This window comes from Cervus canadensis, chromosome 7 (assembly GCF_019320065.1).
Source record: "Cervus canadensis isolate Bull #8, Minnesota chromosome 7, ASM1932006v1, whole genome shotgun sequence".
In the NCBI taxonomy this organism is placed as follows: Eukaryota; Metazoa; Chordata; class Mammalia; order Artiodactyla; family Cervidae; genus Cervus; species Cervus canadensis.
Window position 1 is genome coordinate 50,261,972 of NC_057392.1, and position 23,781 is coordinate 50,285,752.

At 40.1% G+C, this 23,781-nt stretch overlaps 1 protein-coding gene across 4 annotated transcripts in view; it reads left to right on the top strand.

Moving 5' to 3' along the window:
* The window catches only part of ATP13A4 (ATPase 13A4), a 115,871-nt gene that overhangs the window by 73,633 nt on the left and 18,457 nt on the right, over positions 1-23,781 (top strand). For all 4 annotated transcript variants that reach the window (XM_043473348.1, XM_043473347.1, XM_043473350.1 and 1 more), the window contains 12 exons: positions 1,968-2,118; positions 3,872-3,955; positions 4,182-4,335; positions 5,503-5,614; positions 12,723-12,847; positions 14,284-14,447; positions 15,267-15,389; positions 16,837-16,916; positions 18,834-18,876; positions 19,274-19,383; positions 21,215-21,311; positions 22,638-22,710. In XM_043473348.1, coding sequence (XP_043329283.1) covers positions 1,968-2,118; positions 3,872-3,955; positions 4,182-4,335; positions 5,503-5,614; positions 12,723-12,847; positions 14,284-14,447; positions 15,267-15,389; positions 16,837-16,916; positions 18,834-18,876; positions 19,274-19,383; positions 21,215-21,311; positions 22,638-22,710 — 1,316 coding nt within the window. The remainder of the gene's footprint in view (positions 1-1,967; positions 2,119-3,871; positions 3,956-4,181; positions 4,336-5,502; positions 5,615-12,722; positions 12,848-14,283; positions 14,448-15,266; positions 15,390-16,836; positions 16,917-18,833; positions 18,877-19,273; positions 19,384-21,214; positions 21,312-22,637; positions 22,711-23,781) is intronic.

A 23,781-nucleotide genomic window follows, 5' to 3' on the forward strand; every position in this document is an offset into this window, starting at 1 on the left:
TGACTTGTCAATTTTAATAAAACTAATTGATATAATATTTGGATTATTAATGGATTAATTCAGCCTGTCACTCTCTTTCCCAGTCCCCTCCTTTCTCCAAATGGTCAAAGTTGGCTCCAAGTGACTAAAAGAGCAACTAATTTTTAAAAAAATGGCAAATTTAGTTAGTAGAATAAGAGAAAACAGATTGAGTTCTAAGTAAGAAGTCAACACTTGATTTAAAGCTACTAAATATAGTCATTTCTAATAATTCTTATCTTTTCCGAAGAGGGCCTTCCCAGTGTGCCAGGTACTTCAAAATCATTGGAAATCTACCTGACTACCTGATCTTGATAAATCATAAACATTCAAATAAAAATTCAAGGACAGGGATGACAGAGAATTCTACTTATTTGTTGTACAAATCAGAGTCTAGCCCAATCCTCAGAAATATAGAACTATGTATTCAGAATTACATATGAAAGACAGTTTTTGTGCTGTGTTAAAAATAAGATTATTTTTTCCTGATCTGTTTGCTGCACAGTGTGAGCGTGAGAACCTGTTTTAATCCCTGATGGTGATTGCTTCCTTTTAGTTGTTTACTAAAATACCAGGGACACATTGTAACCACTGAGGTGCTTGAACTTTCAGGATATAATAATAGATGCCATCATCTACAAGGTCAGTAATCAGTCAAGAGGTTTTTGAGCTCTTAAGGAAGCTTGAATGAGGAAGCCAGGAAGAAAAATGGCTTAGGTTATGAGTTAATATTCTGCCATACCTGCTTGCAGGAACAAAAGGCTAGCGAAACCAAGGGAAACACAGTGTCCATATCATGAGAAATAATAGTCTGATCCTGAAGACCAAATTTTAAGACAAACTATGGGGAAAAGCGAAAAATACAAACTCTTCCAAGAAAGAGTAACTAGGAAGTTCAGGGGTCTGGAAACTATATTGGAGGCACAGCTAGAGGTTCCTGTGTAACCCCAGAGGAAGGGAGTAATAAAGTGTGTACAACCAAGCTGGCCAACAAATCTGAGAGAAGTGGATATGTGGAGGAGGATGGGCAAGTGGATTCTGACTGGTTCCAAGAAACAGATTTGGCCTCGATCTGGGAAACACCTTCTGCTACTCAGGATTCTCCAAGTAGAACAGACTGCTTTATAAACCACTTACTGTGCAACACGTGTAAGAAGGGCTTTACCAATAAGAGGATATCCTTTCATAGGCCCAAGGCCAAATTTGGTAGCTTCAATTCTGAATTAGTGAAAGAACCCTGCATGTGACATTTGAGTTGTATCTCGGTAAATTTTTAAATGAGGCCACTTTCTATAGGAAGTGATGGAAATGGTGCCTGCAATATAGACCCTAGATGCTGGGGTGGAAGAGGAAAATGCAGTGTCCTTTTCTAAATGTTTAAAAATTTTTTCATTTATTTAACATTATGGTCTCTCGGATCTCCAGTAACCAATTCATTCATTTATTTACATTTATATTTGTCAACTGTCTGCCGTCGACCAAACATCAGATATGTTGAAGAGAGATGTGGAAGAAACAACCCTGCCCTGAAGGATAGATTGAAGGCGATATATATATATATACACAAGAAGCTGTAGTATGAGCTAGCCTGTTCTGTCTCACAGCATAGGAAATAGTGGGTCCAGAAGTTCAGGTGGGAGTAGACGCAGTTAGAACTAAGGGTGGTACTTCTAACTCTTTCTATACCTCTGGATTTAAATCAGTGCCAGAGCGGGACATAGGGGAAAGAGGAAAGAAAGAGCTTGAAAGAGCCTCAGGACCTTTCTCATACTCACTGAACTCATGTAAGGATGATGGCTGAATGAAACACTATCCATTTGAGGGGATTAGAAAGTGAGTATGTAATGCAACAAAGCATATTGACTTGTATTTTTAACAGATAGTTACCTCCAGAAGCTTCACTTTGGCCTGGAGGAATAGGACTAAGTCCTTTCCCTTTTCTCTTTTAGTTTCCAGGAAGTCCACAGCTTTACCTCAGGCAGGACTTTGCCATGGGGCCCACTGTGTGCGGCTATGACCAGCTGCCACTCTCTGATCCTCCTGGACGGGACCATCCAGGGAGACCCACTGGACCTCAAAATGTTTGAGGCCACCACCTGGGTAAGCCTCTGCTTTTCAGAGATCTTCAGAAGCTTCTTGAAGGCCAGGCCAACCCAGGTTTTATCACAGCTCTTCAGTACTTGGAGGTCTCCAATATGGATTACGTGTGGCAGTGAGGGGCAGGCTCACTGTTTTCTAAACTGTTTTCTACTCTGTACAATGTATTTCTGTATTGGGGTCATTGTGAAGATTAAATGGAACGATGCATTTAAGAAATCCCTGGTACTGTGCCTGGAATCTATTACCAGCTCAATAGTCTCAGTATAATTAATATATAATTATGTTCTAACTTCTTAACTACAATAAGAGCCATGTCTGATTTCAAAGTTTTCTAGAACATGGTGATTAGGAAGCATCACTTCCCCAGTGCTTAGGGTAATTCATTGTTACCAGGAGTTTTATTTCTATAACTTTAGTATAATTTTGTCTCTAAGACTAGGCACTAAAAAGAACACCATGAGAGCTTTTGTTGATACTCTGAAGTGGATTTCAGAGTAAATGGTCTTGTTCAGGACCAGGTATCTGACTCTCCCAGTTCTCGTCTTGGCTCTGCTCTGACTCCTTGACCTCATGAGGTCATCTATACTGTTGGGGATTTCCATGACTTTAAAATGAGGAGATTGAACTAGACCAGCAGTGTTCCTGTGAAAGAAAACAAAAAAGCTGGAATCTTTTCTTAAAAGTAAACTTTATTCAAAAGCACCCTACCCAAAACAAATCATTGGAGTTACTCTAGTTGAGATAGAAGATGGGGAGTAAAGGTACAGCTTAGGGAACATGCGTCCCCACCTACTTAGCCACAGCCCACTCCACTCTCTGTAACCTGGTTCATTTCCAGGTCTGTGTAATAACATGTGTAAAATCCTCACTGAGAGAGACAATCTTTAGGGTCCCTTCCAGCATTAATGGGGCCTCCCTGTGGCTCAGTCGGTAAAGAAGCTGCCTGCAATGCAGGAGACACGGGTTCAATCCGTGGGTCCGGAGATCCCCTGGAGAAGGAAATGGTAACCCATTCCAATGTTCTTACCTGGGAGATCCCATGGACAGAGGAGCCTGGTGGACTATAGTCCATGGGATCACAAAGAGTCCGATATGACTTAGCAAATAAACCACCACATGCATGCATGTGTAGGGCATGCATTTGTAGCAGTCTGATGTAACTTTCTCCATCCTTCCTGGGTTACTCTCTGAGTAATAATTTCCTCTCTGAGATGTTTTTTTCTGCCACTCCAAGAGATGGTTATAAAGCATTATGGCATCTTTGGGTAAAAGGTTCCTTTGCCTATAATTTAGTATAATTATTATAGCAATTACTGTTTACCAAAAGTTAACCATGTACATCACAGTCCCTGCCCTCCTGTACCCTGAAGACCGTCCATCCAAATTAGACAGAGAGGAAAGAGCAGGAGCAACAGTGAACCAGGAGAAGAAAGACAATAAGGTACTGGCTATTCATGCTCAGTGTTCAAGTTAAGCCCTCTGAAATGGAGAAAGCCTTTATGCCACAAATTCCAGCAGAGAAAGCAGGAGAAATTGCGTGAATAATTCAGAAGTGTCTGACCTTCAAGTTCCATAGTATTTCCGATGCATTATTTTTTTGTGTGTGGCGAATTAAAGTCTGCTTCACCTCCATGTAGCTGAGGGAGAATACACTGAGACGGTCTGAGGATTTTCTCAAGGGGAGGGTTTGAGCACAGTATTAGTGGATGAATGGGAAAGAAATCTCTACAATGAAATATTCTGTATGAAATAGGAAATAGTGGTTTCCGGGGACGATTTCCACAAGGGAGTGCCAGGATGTGCCATGGTTGTTAAGCCCTGTGGAACATCCAGTCAGGTAAGCCTTGCCTGCTCTCTACCCCACAACACCCAACTCAGAAGGAAAGTCCTGTGAGACCCACAATTTTGAAAGTTCAGAAATGTGTCTTTGATTTCTGTGTGTGAAAGTTGGTGAGCCCTTATTTCCCTTATTTGCTAAACTGAGGACTGGGGGAGGAGTAACTAATTCCCCGTAGCTAGAAGCTATGTGGCATGTCCATCTCCATTCCCCATCCCTCAACCAGGTCCCAGTGGAAGGAATTGCAATCCTGCATCAGTTCCCATTCTCATCAGTGCTGCAGAGGATGACAGTCATTGTCCAAGAGATGGGGGGTGACCAGCTGGTATTCATGAAAGGTGCGCCAGAGAGGGTGGCCAGCTTTTGCCAACCTGAGACAGGTAAGTGCTCAGACTTACAACAGGAAAATCTGTATTTCCAACTCACATATGTCCCTTCAGCACTAGACTGGCGAATCTAATTGTCTACTGGCCATCACAATCTGATGAGGCATTGGTGTTCCAAACTCAGTACCAAAATCAAGCTTATCTTTCTCACTCTCTGTATTTTCTAATTTAGTGAATGAAAGTATTACTTCCCCACCCCAATTTAGGATTCTTTCTAGATTCCTGTCTCTCCCTCAGCACGTCTATCTTGTCAATTGCTAATCCATGGCTCTGTCACTCCATCAGCTCAGGCCCTCATCATCCTTCTCCCAGATCACTTCAATAGTTAGTGAATTGGCTTCCTCCTCCCCAATATGCCCTTATCTGATTCATCCTTTACACTATGCACAGATCTTTTTCTGTCACGTAGCATATTTATATTGTGATTTCCTATTTGCATTCTTTGGTTTCTTCTCATAGGCTCCAGGATAATCTCAAACTCCTTTAGAATCATATCTAAAGCCTTCATGATCTGACTTCTATCACATTTTCTAGATTTTCTTTACTACTCCTGTCTTCACAGGTCTTCACAGGCTCAGCTTCCCCTGAGCTGAACTGTCAAGGTTTACTGCCTCATGGCCCCATGTCTGAGTACATGATGCTCTCTCAGCCAAATGCCCTTTTCCTTCTCCATCTGACCACCATCTCCCAGTCTGGTAGATGATGCACTAATGCTCCCAAAGTGTGCTGCCCAGTTGCCTGGATCATAGCAAGTGTCTCATTCAATTGTACTCTTGGTCTACTGGCTGTTACCCTACTAGACAAAGACCCTCAGAGCAGGGATTACAGTTCAATCTCTGCATAAACAATGCCTGATCCATAATAGACTCTCAATAAATTTTTGTTGGTTAAACTGGAGAAAAAAGAATTATACACTTTCCTCATTCTTCTTTTTTTTTTTTTTTTTTCTTTTGAGTACTTCCTTTTCACTTCTGCTTAACTGGATCCCAAGAAGTCAACCATGACAAAGTAGTGATATTTAAAGTTCCCACTGACTTGTTTGCATACCTTTTGTAGAGGTGTGTTTTATTGGGCAAGTGTTGGTTCTGTTTGCAAGGAATTTCTCCGCCAGTACAAACTGAGTTCATATTGCACACTAATCTTGTGTTATTTTCTGAACAGTACCAACTAGTTTTGTTAGTGAACTTCAGATTTACACGACACAGGGCTTCCGGGTCATAGGACTGGCCTACAAAAAGCTGGAAATGGACCACCACATCTCTGCCTTTATGAGGTAAGAGGGTGGAGGGGAGAATTTTGGTAAAGCAGAATGGTTTCATGGGAAGATATACCAGACTGGGCAGTGGACTCAGCAACACAGCTTACTGAATTTGTATATAAAAAATGTCCTTGAACTTAGTAAATGCGGATACAGTCATTCCTGCCCTGGCTAAATCACAAAGGTGATGTGAACTTGACTGGGAGAATTGAACAGAAATAGCTGTAAAAATTGTAAAATATGGTTGTACAGCTTTGTGAAACAAAATATATGAATATAACCTATGTTTCAGAGAGTTTGAAATTGTGGTCCTGCTCTCATTTTGAACCAAATATAAGTTTGATTTTAAATTATTTTTTGTTTTTCATTGCTTAGATATTTGGGGGTTTTATTATTTTTATTTTGTGTCAAAGTTGGTGAATTTGTTGAAAGTTAGAAAACATAACACTTGCCTGAAAAAAAATCTTGATAAAAAGTACACAACTTAATAAAACAAATAAATATAGCTTGGACCCAACATATAATCTAGGTAATTCTTATAGAAAAACAAGAAAAATTTCAGAGAAGCTGTTATAAAGAGAGTTTTGTTATAGATAGATTAAAATCAGGATGCTCAAAAGTTAAAATGTACTGGAGTGATTAGTAGTTCAAATTTATTTGTTGTTTTATTTTCCCTTGTTTTCAGGCAATGGTATTTATTTCATTTTCAAGTCATGTCCAATACTCTATGTCAGCTACTATTGGTGTCACTGCTATGGAGATAATCAAGGCTTAGTTTGTTATTTAGAATTTTAAATTTGGGAGGTCTAATGTAATTGTTTTCAACCGTGCCAGATTCGACACTCTCTTACTATAACTATTAGGTATCACTTCCCTTAATGTAAGAAAATAAAATTCATATGTAACTTGATCTGCACATAGTCTCTTTAAAAAAGAAATATAATGCCCTCCTATATAGCAAAAATTATAATGCCATACAAAAAGGAATAAATAGTTCAATAAATACTCAGTTGACTCCATTAAAACAAAATGAAACAATATGTTGCTTACACTGTATGTAGAATCACTGGGCATGTAACAGGAAGGAAAGCAGACTGATACGGGTGTTTTATTCATTGGAGACTCAGGTATCTCTGGCAGTGTTACTGTCAATGAGGTGACTCTGTGAAATGACTAAAAATTCTTACTAAAACTGAATATAATAGAACACTTTCCTCTCAATATATATTATATTCCTGGAAAACTCAATGCAATATTAAAAATATGTAAAAAATACTTTGTGTTTATATGTAAGACAGAACTTAGGGAAGTATAAACAATTTTATATTTGCTTATTGCAATATATTCATGAATGTTTTTAGTGTCCATGAATCCTGTAAAATATTCAAAAGGCAAGGTGGGAGGGGGGATCGGGATGGGGAATACATGTAACTCCATGGCTGATTCATGTCAATGTATGACAAAACCCACTTCAATATTGTAAAGTAATTAGCCTCCAACTAATAAAAATAAATGAAAAAAAGAAAAAAAAAAGGCATGTGGGATGCAGGGTAACATTTTGCATGCCTAAAAAGTTTCCAAAATGTCCTCTAGAGGCAGTATACAGTGGAAGTGACAAATAGATTCAACGGATTAGATCTGATAGAGTACCTGAAGATCTATGGACAGAGGTTTGTGACATTGTACAGGAGGCAGGGATCAAGAACATCTGCAAGGAAAAGAAATGCAAAAAGGCAAAGTGGTTGTCTGAGGATGCCTTACAAATAGCTAAGAAAATAGAAGATGCAAAAGGCAAAGAAGAAAAGGAAAGATGTACCCATTTGAAAGCAGAGTTCCAGAGAATAGCAAGGAGAGATAAGAAAGCCTTCGTCAGTAATCAATGCAAAGAAATAGACGAAAGCAGTAGAATGGGAAAGACTAGAGATTTCTTCAAGAAAATTACAGATACCAAGGGAACATTTCATGCAAAGATGGGCTCAATAAAGGACAGAAATTGTATGGACCTAACAGAAGCAGAAGATATCAAGAAGAGGTGGCAAGAATACACAGAAGAACTATGCGAAAAAGATCTTCATGACCCAGATAACCACAATGGTGTGGTCACTCACCTAGAGCCACACATCCTGGAATGCAAAGTCAAGTGGGCTTTAGGAAGCACCACTACGAACAAAGCTAGTGGAGGTGATGGAATTCCAGTTGAGCTATTTCAAATCCTAAAAGATGATGCTGTGAAACAGCTGCACTCAATATGCCAGCAAATATGGAAAACTCAGCAGTGGCCACAAGACTGGAAAAGGTCCATTTTCATTCCAATCACAGAGAATGGCAATGCCAAAGAATGTTCAAACTACCATATAATTGCACTCAACTCACACACTATCTAAGTAATGCTCAAAATTCTCCAGGCCAGGCCTCAACAGTACGTGAACTGTGAGCTTCCAGATGTTCAAGGTGGATTTAGAAAAGTCAAAGGAACCAGAGATCAAATTGCCAACATCTGTTGGATCCTCAAAAAGCAAGAGAGTTCCAGAAAAACATTTACTTCTGCTTTATTGACTAGACCAAAGCCTTTAACTGTGTGGATCACAACAAACTGTGAAAAATTCTTCAAGAGATGGGAATACCAGACCACCTGATCTGCCTCTTGAGAAATCTGTATGCAGGTCAAGAAGCAACAGTTAGAACTGGACATGGAACAACAGACTGAGTCCAAATTGGGAAAGGAGTACATCAAGGCTGTATATTGTCACCCTGCTTATTTAACTTATATGCAGAGTACATCATGAGAAACGCTGGGCTGGATGAAGCACAAGCTGTAATCAAGATTGTCAGGAGGAATATCAGGAACCTCAGATATGCAGATGACACCACCCTTATGGCAGAAGGCAAAGAATAACTAAAGAGCCTCTTGATGAAAGTGAAAGAAGACAGTGAAAAAGTTGGGTTAAAACCCAACATTCAGAAAACTAGGATCATGGCATCTGGTCCCATATTTCATGGCAAATAGATGGGGAAAAAATGGAAAACAGTGATAGACTTTATTTTTTTTTTAGGCTCCAAAATCACTGCAGATGGTGATTGCAGCCTCGAAATTAAAAGACGCTTGCTCCTTGGAAGGAAAGTTATGACTAACCTAGACAGCAAAGACATTACTTTGCAATTATTAAAAATCAGAGACATTACTTTGCCAACAAAGTTCTGCCTAGTCAAAGTTATGGTTTTTCCAGTAGTCATGTATGGATGTGAGAGTTGGACTATAAAGAAAGCTGAGTGCTGAAGAATTGATGCTTTTATCCAAGCAGTCCATCCTAAAGGAAATCAATCCTAAATATTCATTGGAAGGACTGATGTTGAAGCTGAAACTCCAATAATTTGGCCACCTGATGGGAAGGATTGATTTATTTGAAGTGACCCTGATGCTGGGAAAGATTGAAGGCGGGAGAAGAAGGGGATGACAGAAGATGAGATGGTTGGATGGCATCACCGACTTGATGGACATGAGTTTGAGTAAGCTCCAGGAGTTGGTGATGGACAGGGAAGCCTTGTGTGCTGCAGTCCATGGGGATGCAAAGAGTCAGACATGACTGAGTGACTAAACTGAACTGAGAGGCAGTATCGCCCCTGCTAAGAATCACTGATCAGTTTCAACCCCACCTTTGTCAATGGTGGGTGAGGCCTGGAGGGGGAAGTGACTCATCCAAAGTCATTGAGTGTTGACTCCCTGGACTTATTGGCCCAAGAAGAGTGGGCCAGTGTACTGTGACCCTTAAAACTTTGGCTATTACAGTTCTGGATCTTTGCTGTATTTTAACCAACCCAGGTCACTCAAGTCAGAGAGCTAAAAGTGAACTTTGAGACTGAATCTCACAATTTAAAGAAGAGGTCAGAGATGTGGCAGAATTGGGAATGGAACTTTGTTTCCTGAGAGTCTTTTGACACATATATATCAAGATTCTGGCTGAGGCACTGTTGCTTCTGATTACTATGATGATATATTTGTGTATCAAGTTTCAGACTCATGACTTTAGAGCTTGTGAATATAACAAAGCGCTCACTCACGGTAGGGGCACATGTTTGGGAGGGGCGCTGTGGTGAGGGCAGCAGCAGACAGGAGAGTACATAGCCCACAGCATTCAAATTCCAACTTTCCAAAATGTGATAAGGTCTATATCCAAGTTTATTGGTAGAATCTGATCTTTTATGTTGTCAATTGGCCCATCTTGTGTTACAGCTACATCACCACCATATCTACTTCTAGCTAAGTCAATTTTCCTAATTAGAAATTTGCCTTTCTAATCCATGATTAGAGCAGAACATTCTTTCTGGTGTGTGTGTTTACTCAGAGTGCTTCCAGCACTAATATCATAATTTCTATGATGGTTCATGGCTCGCTTTATGCCTATTCCATCTTTTAAAAATCACATGGATTTTAAGAACATAAAGTGTAATCACTGGAATGACAGTGCTCCTTTGTATTACACTCACCATTCTTCATTATTTTTAGGTGCTTCAGGAGGAGTATAATGTTTGTGCAGGAAACAGGAAAAGATAGCATGCTATTCCAAGTTACAGAGTGTGAACCCCTTCAAGGGACCGTGTCTTCTCCTCATTTCATTTTCTAGATCAGATTGAAAGAAGAGAATTGTGTCACACTTGAGCTAGGAGAGACTTTGCAGGTTTGTTATTTTCATCACCTGCTTTTGAAAAAGTAGAGATAAATTGCCAGGCAAAGAAAGTGATTTGCCCATGGTTACACAGCAGGGTAGCCACAGAGCTTGGATTAGAATGCTGGTCTCCTGATTATTATGCACTGAACCCACATGCCAGAGGAACCAGAAAAACGAGTGCTGAAGTGGGTTGCAGACTTTGCCAGATCTTGACACTGCAGTCATTTTCTTCATGCCTGGTGCCTTGTGGTTGGACGGTGTCAGTGATCTCTGACAATATCTCAAACCTGATGCCTGTGTATGAAGACTACTAAAAAGGTTGGAGGACCTCAGTTAGGTATCAACTACATTATCCTTCAAAAAGTAGCTCAAATATCACCTCCTCTAGGAAGGCTTCTCCAGTCATTCCACCCAGAAATGATTACACCATCCTCTGTGACGCCAGAGGACTCTTATTTGTACACGATCACAATACTTTCCCCAGCTTTCCATGTAATCAAAGTGGTCAGGATTAATCTTGTCCTTCAAGTTGAATGTCAAGTTTCTGGAGTTAGAAACTGCTATAATCCCTGTATATTCTCTTCCTCTTTTCTGAGCCCTGTTCTTTGCATTTATTTTGTTGTTATTGTTGTTTAGTCACTAAATCATGTCTGATTCTTTTGTGACCCCATGGACTGTAGCCCACCAGGCTCTTTCATCTATGGGATTTTCCAGGCAAATATACTGGAGTGGGATGCCATTTCCTTCTCCAGGGGATCTTCCTGACCCAGAAATAAAACCCATGTCTCCTGCATTGGCAGGCAGACTCTACCACTCTGAGCCACCAGAAAAGTTCTTGCATTTATTTAGGTGTCCACTAACTGGTTACTGATCTGACAGATTTGCTGGCTTCATTTTCCATGAGAACCCTCTGGCAGTAGAATTTCTGAAAAAGAAAATGAATTTTCCAGGGCTGCCTGGGAAAAACAGTGACACTAGGCAGTAGAGCATTGTGACTGGCAAATATTTGCTGAGCACATCCTCTGTGCTGGGCACCACATGGGTGTTGTTGAAGTTGTCATTGAACCAAGCAAGTTTCCTCTTAAGGATCAGAGACAGAAAGGTAGATCAAATAGTAAAGAATGACAAATAAAATACAAGCTGAACTGAGGTAGAAGTAATAGGTTGAGACTGAAAGTATTTCTATTTGGGGAAGTCTTCATGGGAAGTGCATGTGAGCTTGATTTCAAAATATAGGAAGGGTTTCCATGGCAGATCACAGGGAACTTATAACCTTTTCTATGAAGTAAGAAGAAATGTCCTCTGGCAGTCTAGAGCAAATGTTTAAAGATGGTTGTGTACAGAACATACCCATGGTCCAACTTGGCTGGAATTTGGGGTGGATGAAGAATTTAGTGATAGATAACGCTGGAAAGATCTTTTGGACTCAGATTATGGAGAGATTTAAATGCTAGGTTCAGAAGGATAGGGAGTGCTATCTTTCTGAGCCAGCTCTGAGGTGAATAGTTCAAGTTATATCTACTTCCTTGCCACTCTTGTGGAGATGTTAGCAGTGACCTGGGGAGTGTCCCTAATTCTAGTTTGGGCTGCTGGTTGAAGTGAGGCCCAGCATTGAGACACACACGGCAAGCAAGGCAGTTTAGTTCTTCTGCGTTCCTCTGTCCTTGGGCCAGACTTGAGAGGTGCTGGTGCCTTGCTCTTGTGTCTGCTAGACGTATCTGGGTCTCAGATAAATGAATCATGAAAGAATCACTGAAACCCCAACCCCAGAGGTACTCTCCTGCACTTAGTCCTGTGGAGTGTCTTGGAAATGTTCTTGTGATGGGCAGGAGCCTCAGAAAATTCATTTGTTTGCACAAACAGTCACAGTTTATGTAGAAGAGTAATGCTACCCATTGAGAGAGACACACACACAGAGAAAGGCAGAGAGAGGGAGAAGCTTGGTTTCAAAAGAAGAGCTCTTTTTGAGACTATGGCCTCATGCCTCTTGGGACCAAAACAGTACTGATGATAGCTTTGATTTCTAGAGAAACCAGTGTTTTATTTTATTTTTCTGTGCTGCACTTACTTTTCATGATGTTTTGTATCAGAGCTAGAACTTCTTTCTGGTGGTTGCTAACAGATGAGGTGACAAAAATCACCCCATCTGATGGAAGACAATTTTGTGGCTATTTCATTCATTCTCTACCAAGATTAAAGTGAATCTTGTACTGAATAAGCACCCTCTCTTCCTCTCAATTCCATCAGAGCAAATGTCTCCATGTCCTTGTGCTCTCTCTTGTCTTTTTTCTGGAAAGTTCCTGCACATATTCAGGGCCCCAGCAATGGTGCATGAATGAGTGAGTAGGGACCACTCTGAGGGGAAGATGTCTGTCATTGTTTTTTTTTTTTTTTTTTGCTTCCTGTAAGAAAGACTATAGTGGGTGATTTCTGTTCAATCATTCATATACTTCCAGGGAGCAGGTAGAATCAGACCTGATATTTCTGGGACTGCTGATCTTGGAGAATCGACTGAAGGAAGAGACAAAACCTGTCCTTGAAGAGCTCATCTCAGCCCGGATAAGGACTGTGATGATCACAGGTATAGAACAAAATATGTGTGTGAAAACGTAAAGAATTTGATGCAGAATTAGACATAGTTCCCTCAAAAAGTAGCAAGTCTTTTTGACTCCCTGATATGGGCCAGGCACCGTTCTAGATGCTGGAGATGGGCAACAAAAAAGGCAAAGTTACTGTTCTCACTGAGTTTTCATTCACATGGTTTAAGAAAGAAAATAAACAGCTAACAGTAAATATTATAAGCTACGTAAAACAAAACAGGCTGATGTGGTTAACTGTGTCTGACCAGCTATTTTAGATGAGGTGTTCTTTCTGATAGGAGACTTTTGAAATAACACTTGAATAAGAAGACTTAAGCCATGCAGAGATGTTGATTTTATTGTTAAATATTCAGAGAAGAAGAAGGCTTAGTCAGCGTGGTCTGTACACTACGCTGAAGGCCCATCAAATGAGATCTATGATTCTGGAAATTATGAAATGTACCTGTAGTCTCACTCTCAAACCCCAAATCACAAATAAGGGAATGATGAGCAAGGATCACGCAAGAGAAATGTGTAAAATTTCCTAATGAATGCTTCTGAGTGGAGAGTCAATGAGTTCCTTAAGTATTCATGTTTTTTGAGTGTGTGTTGCCTTCCCTTTCTCTGCTCTCAAAGTCAGATGCATTTAGCTCTATGAATTGTGGAATCAAGATACAGTCTTTCCCACCAAAGAATTCTCTCTCCACCCTACTGCCCTTGAACTCAGTTCTATCCTGGGGACTCAAGTGTACGTTCACTTCCCCTTTGGTACTTCTCTATTCCCCTCCACTACCCGTCCCTCCAAACCAAGAAATTTTTGGATCACTTTTACCCTCTCTTTTCTGAGCCCCTCAGTCCAACTTTTAGGTTTTTCTGAGTTAATTTACTACTTAACTAGAATTCCCCTTATATTATGGCTCTTCTGTTTCAAAATCTTTATTTAGCAATTATTGTATACATTTTCAGAATCTATTTTTAACCAGTTAGATTTATGTAGAAGTAAGAACTCATGGCTCACAGCCTTCCCTCTTCACCTCTTTCCTCATATTGAAATTTCTGTTCTGCTTCTTCTCTTGCTTGGTTGTAATTTTTCTGAAGAATTGTCTTTGGATGAGGTGAAAGGGAGATATGCTTTCTGATTTATTATATACCCTAAAATATCTTTCTTGGCTTTGACAAGGGAATGGTGTCTTGTCTAGGTATAGGAAGTTTGGGTTAGAGTCTTTCTTTAAAAGTTTTTATTGGAGTATAGTTGACTTACAATGTTGTGTCACTGTCAGGTGTACACCAGTGATTCAGTTATATATTTTTATGTTTACACATCATTTTATACATAGTTTTACATAGTTTATAAGTATTTATACATAGCTTTCCAGGCTCTGCATGAGTTGGTTCTGTCTCTTCAATCCCATTTTGGGGTACTCTTCCTTTCTTCTAGGTGACAATCTTCAGACTGCAATAACAGTGGCCAGAAAGTCTGGAATGGTTTCTGAAAGCCAGAAAGTCATTCTCATTGAAGCAAATGAAACAACTGGGTCCTCATCAGCATCTATTTCTTGGAAACTACTAGAAGAGAAGAAGCACATTGCATACAGGAATCAGGTATACCTAAAATCAGACCTTCTGCCATATTATCTAACTCATCACACACAGTTGGCTACTGAGCAGCTTTGACTGGCGGAGGTGTACAGGTGACCTGGGGTCAACATACTTCTTCAGATGTCTAACATGTATGCAGTTCAAAGCACTCAACTATATCACTTTACCATACCATTCATACTGAGTTTTAAAGTATGGTGCTTTCCTGGATGCTGGAAATAATGCATTCTATTAAACTTTAAAAAGCCTTTAGAAAGAATATAGTAAGTGAGACTGCAAATCTAATTTCCCCCTTTCCCCTTGCTTGCCCGCTATCCCATTGAGTTCAAAGTGGATTTAGTCCCTAGGAGAGACACTGCTGTGTGCATTGGAAAATCAGACCATGTCTTCAAGATGGGGGGAAAAAAGTTTATTCATTTATCCCCAATCTTGTCAGTATCCTATCTCTATTGTGTCCTTGTGAAACAATATTAATTCTGCTAGCAATAAAAAAAAAAAAGGAAAGTTTTCACTTCAGGGAGAGATTTATTAAGCTGCAATGCTTTCATATTTTACACTTAAAATGTGTGAAATGTGCTTTTCTCTGGGACTCACTGAGATCAAATCAGGATGCGGACAGGACGTGAATGTTATCCTTCTGTTCACTAGAGGCTGTTGATGTGCAAAGATTGATCCAGCAAAGAGAAAGTGCTTCTCTGAGGAATCAAGGCTGGAGTGTGACTTTTAAAGAGAGACCCCAGACTATCATAGTTGCCTTTGCTTAGATATGCTTGTGATTCTAACCACCTTATCAAGTCTAAAATAACATGTCTTGCTTTGCAGGACAATTACATTAATATCAGGGAAGAAATCTCTGATAATAGCAAAGAAGGAAGTTACCATTTTGCTCTAAATGGAAAGTCCTTCCAGGTTATAACTCAACATTTCAGTAGCCTACTGCCAAAGGTGAGTTCTAAGATGGTACCTATCTCCTGGTAAAGATGCTAACAATGTCAGAGAGCATGATAGTAAGTAATTTCAAACTTTTAACTAGGTTAGATATACCTATAGAATGTATCATAAGGAAAGCAGATAGTTTTGCAGAGGTCACTGTTTAATTTCCTGCTAGATTTAAAATAAGTAAACTTGATTAGCCAATTATCCATCAACTGTAGGATTAAAGCATTAGTGACTTCTCAAGTGATAAGATTGCTTTTAGGTAGCTGTCACTATACTGCCACGATTGAGGGGGTCTCACAGGATAGTGGAATCCAGCAATTATGTAGGAAGGCAGGCCAAAGATGGGGCTTCCCAGGTGGTACTAGTGGTAAAGAACCCTCCTGCCAATGCAGGAGACTTAAGAGAGGTGAGTTCGATCCCTGGATCAGGAGGATCTCCTGGAGAAGGAAATGGCAACCCACTCCAGTATTGTTGCCTGGCAAATCCCATGGACAGAGGAGCCTGATGGGCTGTAGTCCATGGGGTTGCACAGAGTCGGACACAGCTGAAGTAACACAGCAAGGGCAGGCCAAGGGTAGAGGAATTCCACTAGGCTTTTGATAGAGAATCTCTATACAAAAGAGTGTCAAACTTAAACCCATAGTGGGGGCTGGCAAGTTATATATATAAAACATCTAAACAAACTAGAGGAGGATTACGTTCATAGTAAAGCAAAATTATTTATTTGCATTCAATTGCTCATTATCTTGGGTACTGTTGAAGAAAAAAAGAATGAAGACTTAAAGCTGAGTGAACTCTGAACTGAGTTTATTGCCAAGAAGAGCAGGGAGCATAGAGCTGTTAACAGAAGAACTTAGACTCTGTCGGATGGGGCTCAGGTTGATGGACCTGGTAGAGGTTTTTATACAACAATCAATTAATGTTTCATAGCCCAAATTAGGTTGGAGATATCAGCTGAGTTTCACAATTAGTCAAGCCCAGTTAGTACAGTTAAGTCAAAGGCTCCAGATAATCACTCTGTCATCACTAGGTTATTTTTCTGCTAGATTCAAACAATTTTTCCAAAAAGCAGTTGTTGCCTCCTTTCCTTCTTTTGGGATCCTGACCTCATTTTATCTTTCAGTTTCTCATACTCTACTGGTCTAAGGTTCTATTAAGCTCCAGATTTTTCAGGACCACAATCTCCATGGCAGCTGAGCTAAATTCTTGTAGGTCATTGTTTTCATCAACTCTGTCTATTAAATACTCATCTTTACTGATTTTAGTCTTCTTGATCACTAACCTGATGACCAAAGTCTCAATATCTGTCTTAAAATCCAAAGGAGGACTTCTTAAAAACACTGTTTTCTCACTCATGGATATCATTAACCAGTCAGTGTTCCGAATGCTATCAGTTATTTCAGGTATGACCAGCTGACATGATTTAAAAATTTCCTGTTTGCATTTTTTACAGATACTGATGAATGGAACCATCTTTGCCAGAATGTCTCCAGGGCAGAAATCCAGTCTGGTGGAAGAATTTCAGAAACTAGAGTAGGTTCTTTATCAATTCAGTTAGTGTAAAGTGCATACAGGCACAACAGGGGAAAAGTAAGAGGTATAGGAAGTCACTCCGTTGTTTAAGGCAGTGTTTGTTTGTTTGTTTTAAAATTTCTTTCTTTTCTTTTAAATTTTAAATTTATTACTATTTTTAATTGAAGGATAATTGCTTTACAGAATTGGCTTCCCTTGTGGCTCAGCTGGTAAAGAATCTGCCTGCAGTGCGGGAGACCTGGGTTGGATCTCTGGGTTGGGAAGATTCCCTGGAGAAGGGAAAGGCTACCCACTCCAGTATTCTGGCGTGGAGAATTCCATGGGCTGAATAGTCCATAGGGTTGCAAAGAGTCGGACACGACTGAGTGACTTTGACTTTCACTGCCAAAAATCAACATGAATCAGCCATAGGTATACATCTGTCCCCTCCTCTTTTATTTTTATATTTTAAACATTTATATATTTGGCTGGGCCAGGTCTTAGCTGTAGCACACAGGATCTTAGGTCTTCATTGCAGCCTATGGGTTCTAGTTCCCTGACCATGGATATAACCCAGGTCCCCTGCATTGGGAGTGCAGAGTCTTAGCTTTGGGCCACCAAGGAAGTCCAGGGCAGGGTTCTTAATGTGGCTACGCATGACACTTACCTCAGGAGCTTTGAAAAATTAGCAATACCAGGACACCACCATCTAGAGATTCTGATTCAGTTACTCGTGTGGGTGCTTGAACCTCAGTACTTTGTAAAAGTTCCTTTCATAAGTCAATTTTGCATCTAGAGAATCCCACTGAACTAGAACATAAGGGGCACAAGAAATAACTCTAGAAAGGTCATTTGAACTTGACTTCTGAAGGTACAATGAAAATGTACATTTTATTTTTAAAAATTATTTTTATAGTTATGATAAATGGGGGGATCCTATGACAAGAGAGAGATTCATATAACCCTGAAATGTTAAAGCATTCTTATGCAAAGAATCCTGTCCATTCTAAATTAGAAAGATACTCTTAATACAAAGTGTCTCCATTAACAGAATCTCATCATTTGGGGTCCTTTATGTCCTGTTAATGGAACTCCATGGAGTCTCTGAGGTTTTCTCTACCTCTGTTACTGGACCACACCCACACAACTCCAGCTCCTATTCACTTGATTCAGTCACCGAAAGGGCAAATAGTCCTCTCTTCTGAACATGGCTGAAAACCTCTGCAGTAAATTCATTGTCTTAGGTAGCAGTGTGGAAGAGAAGTACAGCAAATTATGCAAACATTGTCAGATTGCTCCTACCTTAAAAAGCAGACTATCTTCATCAACAATTCAAGATAGCAGTATCCGTTCAGCCTTGAAAATCTATCCTGAAATAGAGGTATATTTTGTTTCTTCAACTTTTGATCCTGGCAGCCCATTTTTGAGTCCCTCAAGTGACTGCTGACACAGTGGATTTCCTCTCCAGTGACTAAACATTACCAAAAATGAATTTTTATTTATCATTTTAGAATGCCTCACCTCACTGAATACTCATAATGCTTTGTAGGGGAGATGAATGATATCAAAATGGAAAGAGATCAGGTCAAAGATCTAGATCTCCTGGTTTCAAATCCCGTGCCCTCCCACCGTGCCATAGTGTCATATAATGATGAACTTCCTATTTTACAGCTGACAGAGTTGCCTCCTAGATAGTGAAGGCAGGGTCTCCTTGAAGCACCTAGACTTAGGACAGCCATGTTGGCTTTCTTAACTCATTTCAGGAACTGCTGAGTCAAACTCTACTTTTGGTCAAACCAGACTGTTAGGGAAACTCCCTTAAAATAAATAATAAGCTTGAGTCTTAAGTAATAAAGCTATTTTATCTTTTTAATTAGAGCAATTAGTAGGTAAGATTGCTTTGATCTCCTCTACAATTGACACTTTGTTCCCTTTTAGTTACTTTGTAGGTATGTGTGGTGATGGAGCCAATGACTGTGGGGTAAGTAGCTGCCAATGTGGGGCCATCATCTTGTCCTCAAGTGTATTTGCTCCAAGCCCAATAAGAGAGAGCATCTCTGGGGTTATGTACCATCTCCATTCCTCTTGATGGAGAAACTGATGGGGAGGATTTGGGAAAGGTTTGGACCAGAGCCACACAATGACTCAATGACCAGTATGGACTGAATGGGGTAGAATTTGGCTCCGGATTCTGAACTTCTTTGGCTAGGTGTCAGAGTGACAGCTCTTTCTTATGTAGTAGGCAGAGCAAAGTATAATCATCTTCTGGCCGGAGCTTGGGCCTACAAACCACCTTGTAGCCGGATTAACTAGCCTTTCTTACGCAGCCTCAGGAAAGATGTATGTCAGTAGTCAATAAGCTGACTCTTTGCTTTCAGGCTTTGAAAATGGCTCATGTGGGCGTCTCTTTATCAGAGCAGGAGGCGTCTGTGGCTTCACCTTTCACCTCCAAAACTCCAAACATTGAATGTGTACCTCACCTTATCAAGTAAGTAGGTACTTTCCTCCAGCATTGTTTTAACCTCTCTTGACTTTTAGGTGTAGATCCCTTTATTCTGCAAAAACCAAGGAAAATGTATGTCCCTGGGTGGAGAGGGTGCTTCGTGGGATTCTACTTTGGAGTGGATTTACCTTCCGGGAAAGCAGTGGCATTTCTAGTGAAAAATCACTGAATATATTATTTTTAGAAGATTGGAATCTGGAACTTGCTGCTGCTTTGAAAATGTTAATCATACTCTCAGTATCGTTCTGAATATACCTCCTTAGGTACTTTCCTAATGGAGGATTTACAGAAACCCTCTCCTCCCTACCTGTCTTCCTTTCCTCTTGTGTCTTTAAACTTCTTTGGAATATCCTTCCTATCCCTGGTTTCCAGAATATTTATTCATCTTTGCTGTTTCCACTACAGTTTCCCTTGGTGCTTCGTTCTCCTCCCCCACCCCAGAATATGTACTTCTGTTGCATTTTGTTTGAATAATAGAGATGGTGAGCATTGTGGCTGCTTTCGGTCATTATAACTAGTATGTGTTCACAGTTTATAAAGTGCCAGCCTGGAATTGTAGGGATGGTCACTATTCCTTTTACAAAGAACCTGAGGCTCTGAGAACTTGACGCAGCCAAACTCACTGCCATATAAGATTGAAGATTGTATTAGAATTAATTTTGCTTCGATGTGTTTTATGTACAAACGTCATGCTCTTTCCACCACATTAAAATAATGTTTTGACTAGCTCCTCCCCATTTAAAAAATGTATTCATGCACTCAACAAATATTTATAAAGCAGGGACTCAGTACCCAGAACTGTTGGGGGCACTGGGAACCCAGAAGCAAATAAACATTCCTTGATCTCACACAAGGCTTTCTTCTGGTGAAGAAGCCAGGCAATAACACACACACAGATAAATCAGGAGTAGTGTGAAAAGTCATGAGATAGCTCAGATGGTGGAATCAATTTCTTCAGATGTGGTTGTGTCGGGGAGCCTTTCTCAGGAGGTGAGGGAGAAGGAGAAACCTCCTTCCAGGTGGAGTTAACTACAGCAGCAAAGCCCCAATACAGGAAAATGTCTGATTTGAGGATCAGGTTTTGGAATCCCAGGAAACTATTCCAACCAGAAGTAAATTTAAATTCTTTTTTTTTTTCCCCAAAATGAAAGAGATAAAAGTGATATTTGATAAGTAATCTATTTTAAGCTTTAAATTTATACCATTTACTCAAAATCAATCAACAGTAACATAAATGAACATGCTCATTGATTCCAGTCTCTTTAAGTTGGATGCAAGCCTCATTTGAATGTGCATATTATTTTAGCTCAGTTTTAGAAAAAGTTGGGACTGCCAAATGAAATTTGAATGAGATGTTTGCAAAACCCCTGAAGCACCTGGAGCATGAAAATAGCCCCCAAACCTGCAATCTTATTTAAATTCCTTGGTTCATAGATGAAGAAACTGTGACCAAGAGAAGGAAAATGAACTTCCAAGTCACATTAGTGAATGATTATGAACTCTGGGACTATTTCTCAAGTCTCCTACTCAGAGCTGAAATAATGCCCACAGACAGGACAAAAGTAACTCCACATCTGGGCTTCAAGGCTTGACCAATGGCCTGTGGACCCTGGACTGGAATTAGTCTTCATTGAAAATCTAGCATACTGACCACTGATTCCCACTGACTCAAGACTGTCCAGTCTGTTAGACAAACAATCAAATTATCAGGCTTTGATTTTTTTCTTCTGAGCTCAGCTAAACAGCACAGGGTAACTGACCTCATTTCCTCCTGTGATGTTCATTTCATTACTTTCTCATTTCTTTTCTCATGCAGGGAAGGCCGTGCAGCTCTCGTCACCTCATTTTGCATGTTTAAGTACATGGCTCTGTACAGCATGATTCAATATGTTGGTGTTCTGCTGCTCTACTGGGTATGATTGGGACCTAGTCTCTTGGTTAGTGAGAGCTGAAGGTAGTGGTCACTTTCAATCTGCAATGCCTTTTAAAGAAAGAGTGCAAATAGGATATTTCAAGCTTCCTTGGTAACTCAGACGGTAAAGAGTCAGCCTACAATGTGGGAGATCTGGGTTCGACTGGGAAGATCCCCTGGAGAAGGGACAGGCAACCCACTCCAGTATTCTTGCCTGGAGAATTCCATGAACAGAGGAGCCTGATGGACTGTGGTCCATAGGGTCGCAGAGAGTCGGACATGACTGAGCGACTAAACACACACAACAACTAGCTTACTAAATTCCTGAAAATTTAGCAATTGACTCTGATGAGTTAGTACAAAGCAGCATATCACTGATTCCTTGAATATAGGGATTTGAAAATAGGCATATCATATCCCCCAAAGTACATAGATCTTGTGATAGCTTTTATTATTTAGCAAAATATCAAAGAAGAAAAGACATACCTGGTATTAATGTTTGTGAACTCAACCTATAGGCTTCTTCTGTTGACAAACACTGAGAAAGGGAATTCCACTCGAGCTGAAGGTATCCAGATTCATCTCTATGTCTTACCCTCTTGCTCCGGGGTTGAAGGTTTTACTTCTGTTATTTTCAGATTGTATAAGTCCTTTTCCTTTCACTGATGAATGGGCTGAAAAAGAAGAGGCTCATTACAGAGATCTGGCTGTATTTTGGAATCCCAGTAACTCATTAGCCTCAAAAGTAGAGTTAAAAGTAGAGATAATGGGTAATCATTATTGCCTTTTCACGAAGGGGTTGGGGGGCAAGGAAGCAAGTTCCTTGAAATCAATAAGACCTGAATATTTTTTTCTTAAGAATATCAGCATGCTTTATCAGGACTTTCTAACAACACCCAAGAATGCAAATCATGGGTTTAGTTATTCTTATTTTCCGTTGATGAAATTTAGGTAAGATCACCCCATTTCTCATTTACCATTTAGAAAGTCCTATTTTGTTGTGCTAGACCAAACTCCAACCTTTCTGATAACAAGTAGAAAAGAGAGAAAAGATGAATCTAGTAGGGTGAGGTGTTCCCCTCAACAAGGAGTGACAGAGATGCTCAAAGGACCAGCCCAGAAGGCACACAGCGGTGTCCCTACTGATTAGGGAGAAGTTCACAGGCTTGTCTTTGGTACTCTTGCTGACATGACCATGCCCCTGACCGTATCGCCTTGGTCTTCTAATTGAAAATCCTATGTTGCTATGACAAAATGAGTGCAGTTTATATCACATTTCATCCAGAAGGTTCTAACTTTTTTGAGCGACTTTCATTTTTATTTTCAGGAGACAAACAACCTTTCAAATTACCAGTTTCTGTTCCAGGATCTGGCCATTACAACTATTATTGGTGTAACAAGTAAGACATCTTTTAAATTTTCTTCTCAGAGATGCTCCCCTGCACCTGTGTCCTGCTCTCCCTGCAGGGTTGGTCCACCATGAGAGATGGTCGCTATAGCAGCAGTGATGCGTGACTTGTTCGCAAAGGGATATAGTCTGCAGGGAGAGAAAGAGGAAACAGAATCTTCAGTTTTAAGTGTTGAAAGAAGGTGTTACCCAAGGAAAAGCTGGCTAGTTATTTTACTGTGTTCCACAAAATATAGAGCTTCTACAAAGGGTCGCTAAACATTTAAAATGAAAAAAAGCACTTTGAAAATCAGGAACACTGATTTCTATGTGCTTTTAAGTATAGTTATGGCCCAAATGTGCCCAATTTATAGAAGCTAAATGGCTTTCATGGTTTCTATTTCCAATCCTAGCCTCTCAGGATTTAGAACAGAGATTAAATGTAATCTTGTCATTATGCTACTCTCACCCACCACCTCCAACTATCAATAATATATGAATTGTCTCCCCAGTTTCCCTGTTGTGGGATTTTTTCCCCAACCTGACCACTAACCATCATCTTGACCATATTCTTTGCTCTCCTCTGTTACATGTGAATGCCACCAGTTCCACTTGTACTTTTAATCCTACCTGCCCCTACCTCCTAAAGGATTTTGTTTCTGTAAAAAACTTTTTTTCCACCATCAACTTTTCTTTGGTCTACTTGATTATTCCAGTCAGTGTATACATGTATATTTTTGTATCTTCTTTCTTTAAAGAGCTCTTGCATGACCCAAAATCCACCATAAGCTGCTGTCCCCTTTCTTGTCAAACTTCCCGAATTGTTGAGTAGACCAAATTTGTCCGCTGCCATTTCTAATTCTACAGTCATTTGTTTCAATCAGCCAGATTCTAACATTCGAGGGAATGGATTTGGATTCTGAACCTGTGCTGTTGCTTGGTGGGAGGAGGTGGTTTCCTGGCAAATATTTAACAACCAGCTCTTCAAAAATTGTATATATACATGTATATATCTGGGCTTCCCTTCTGGCTCAGCTGGTAAGGAATCTGCCTGCAATGAGGGAGACCTGGGTTGGATCCCTGG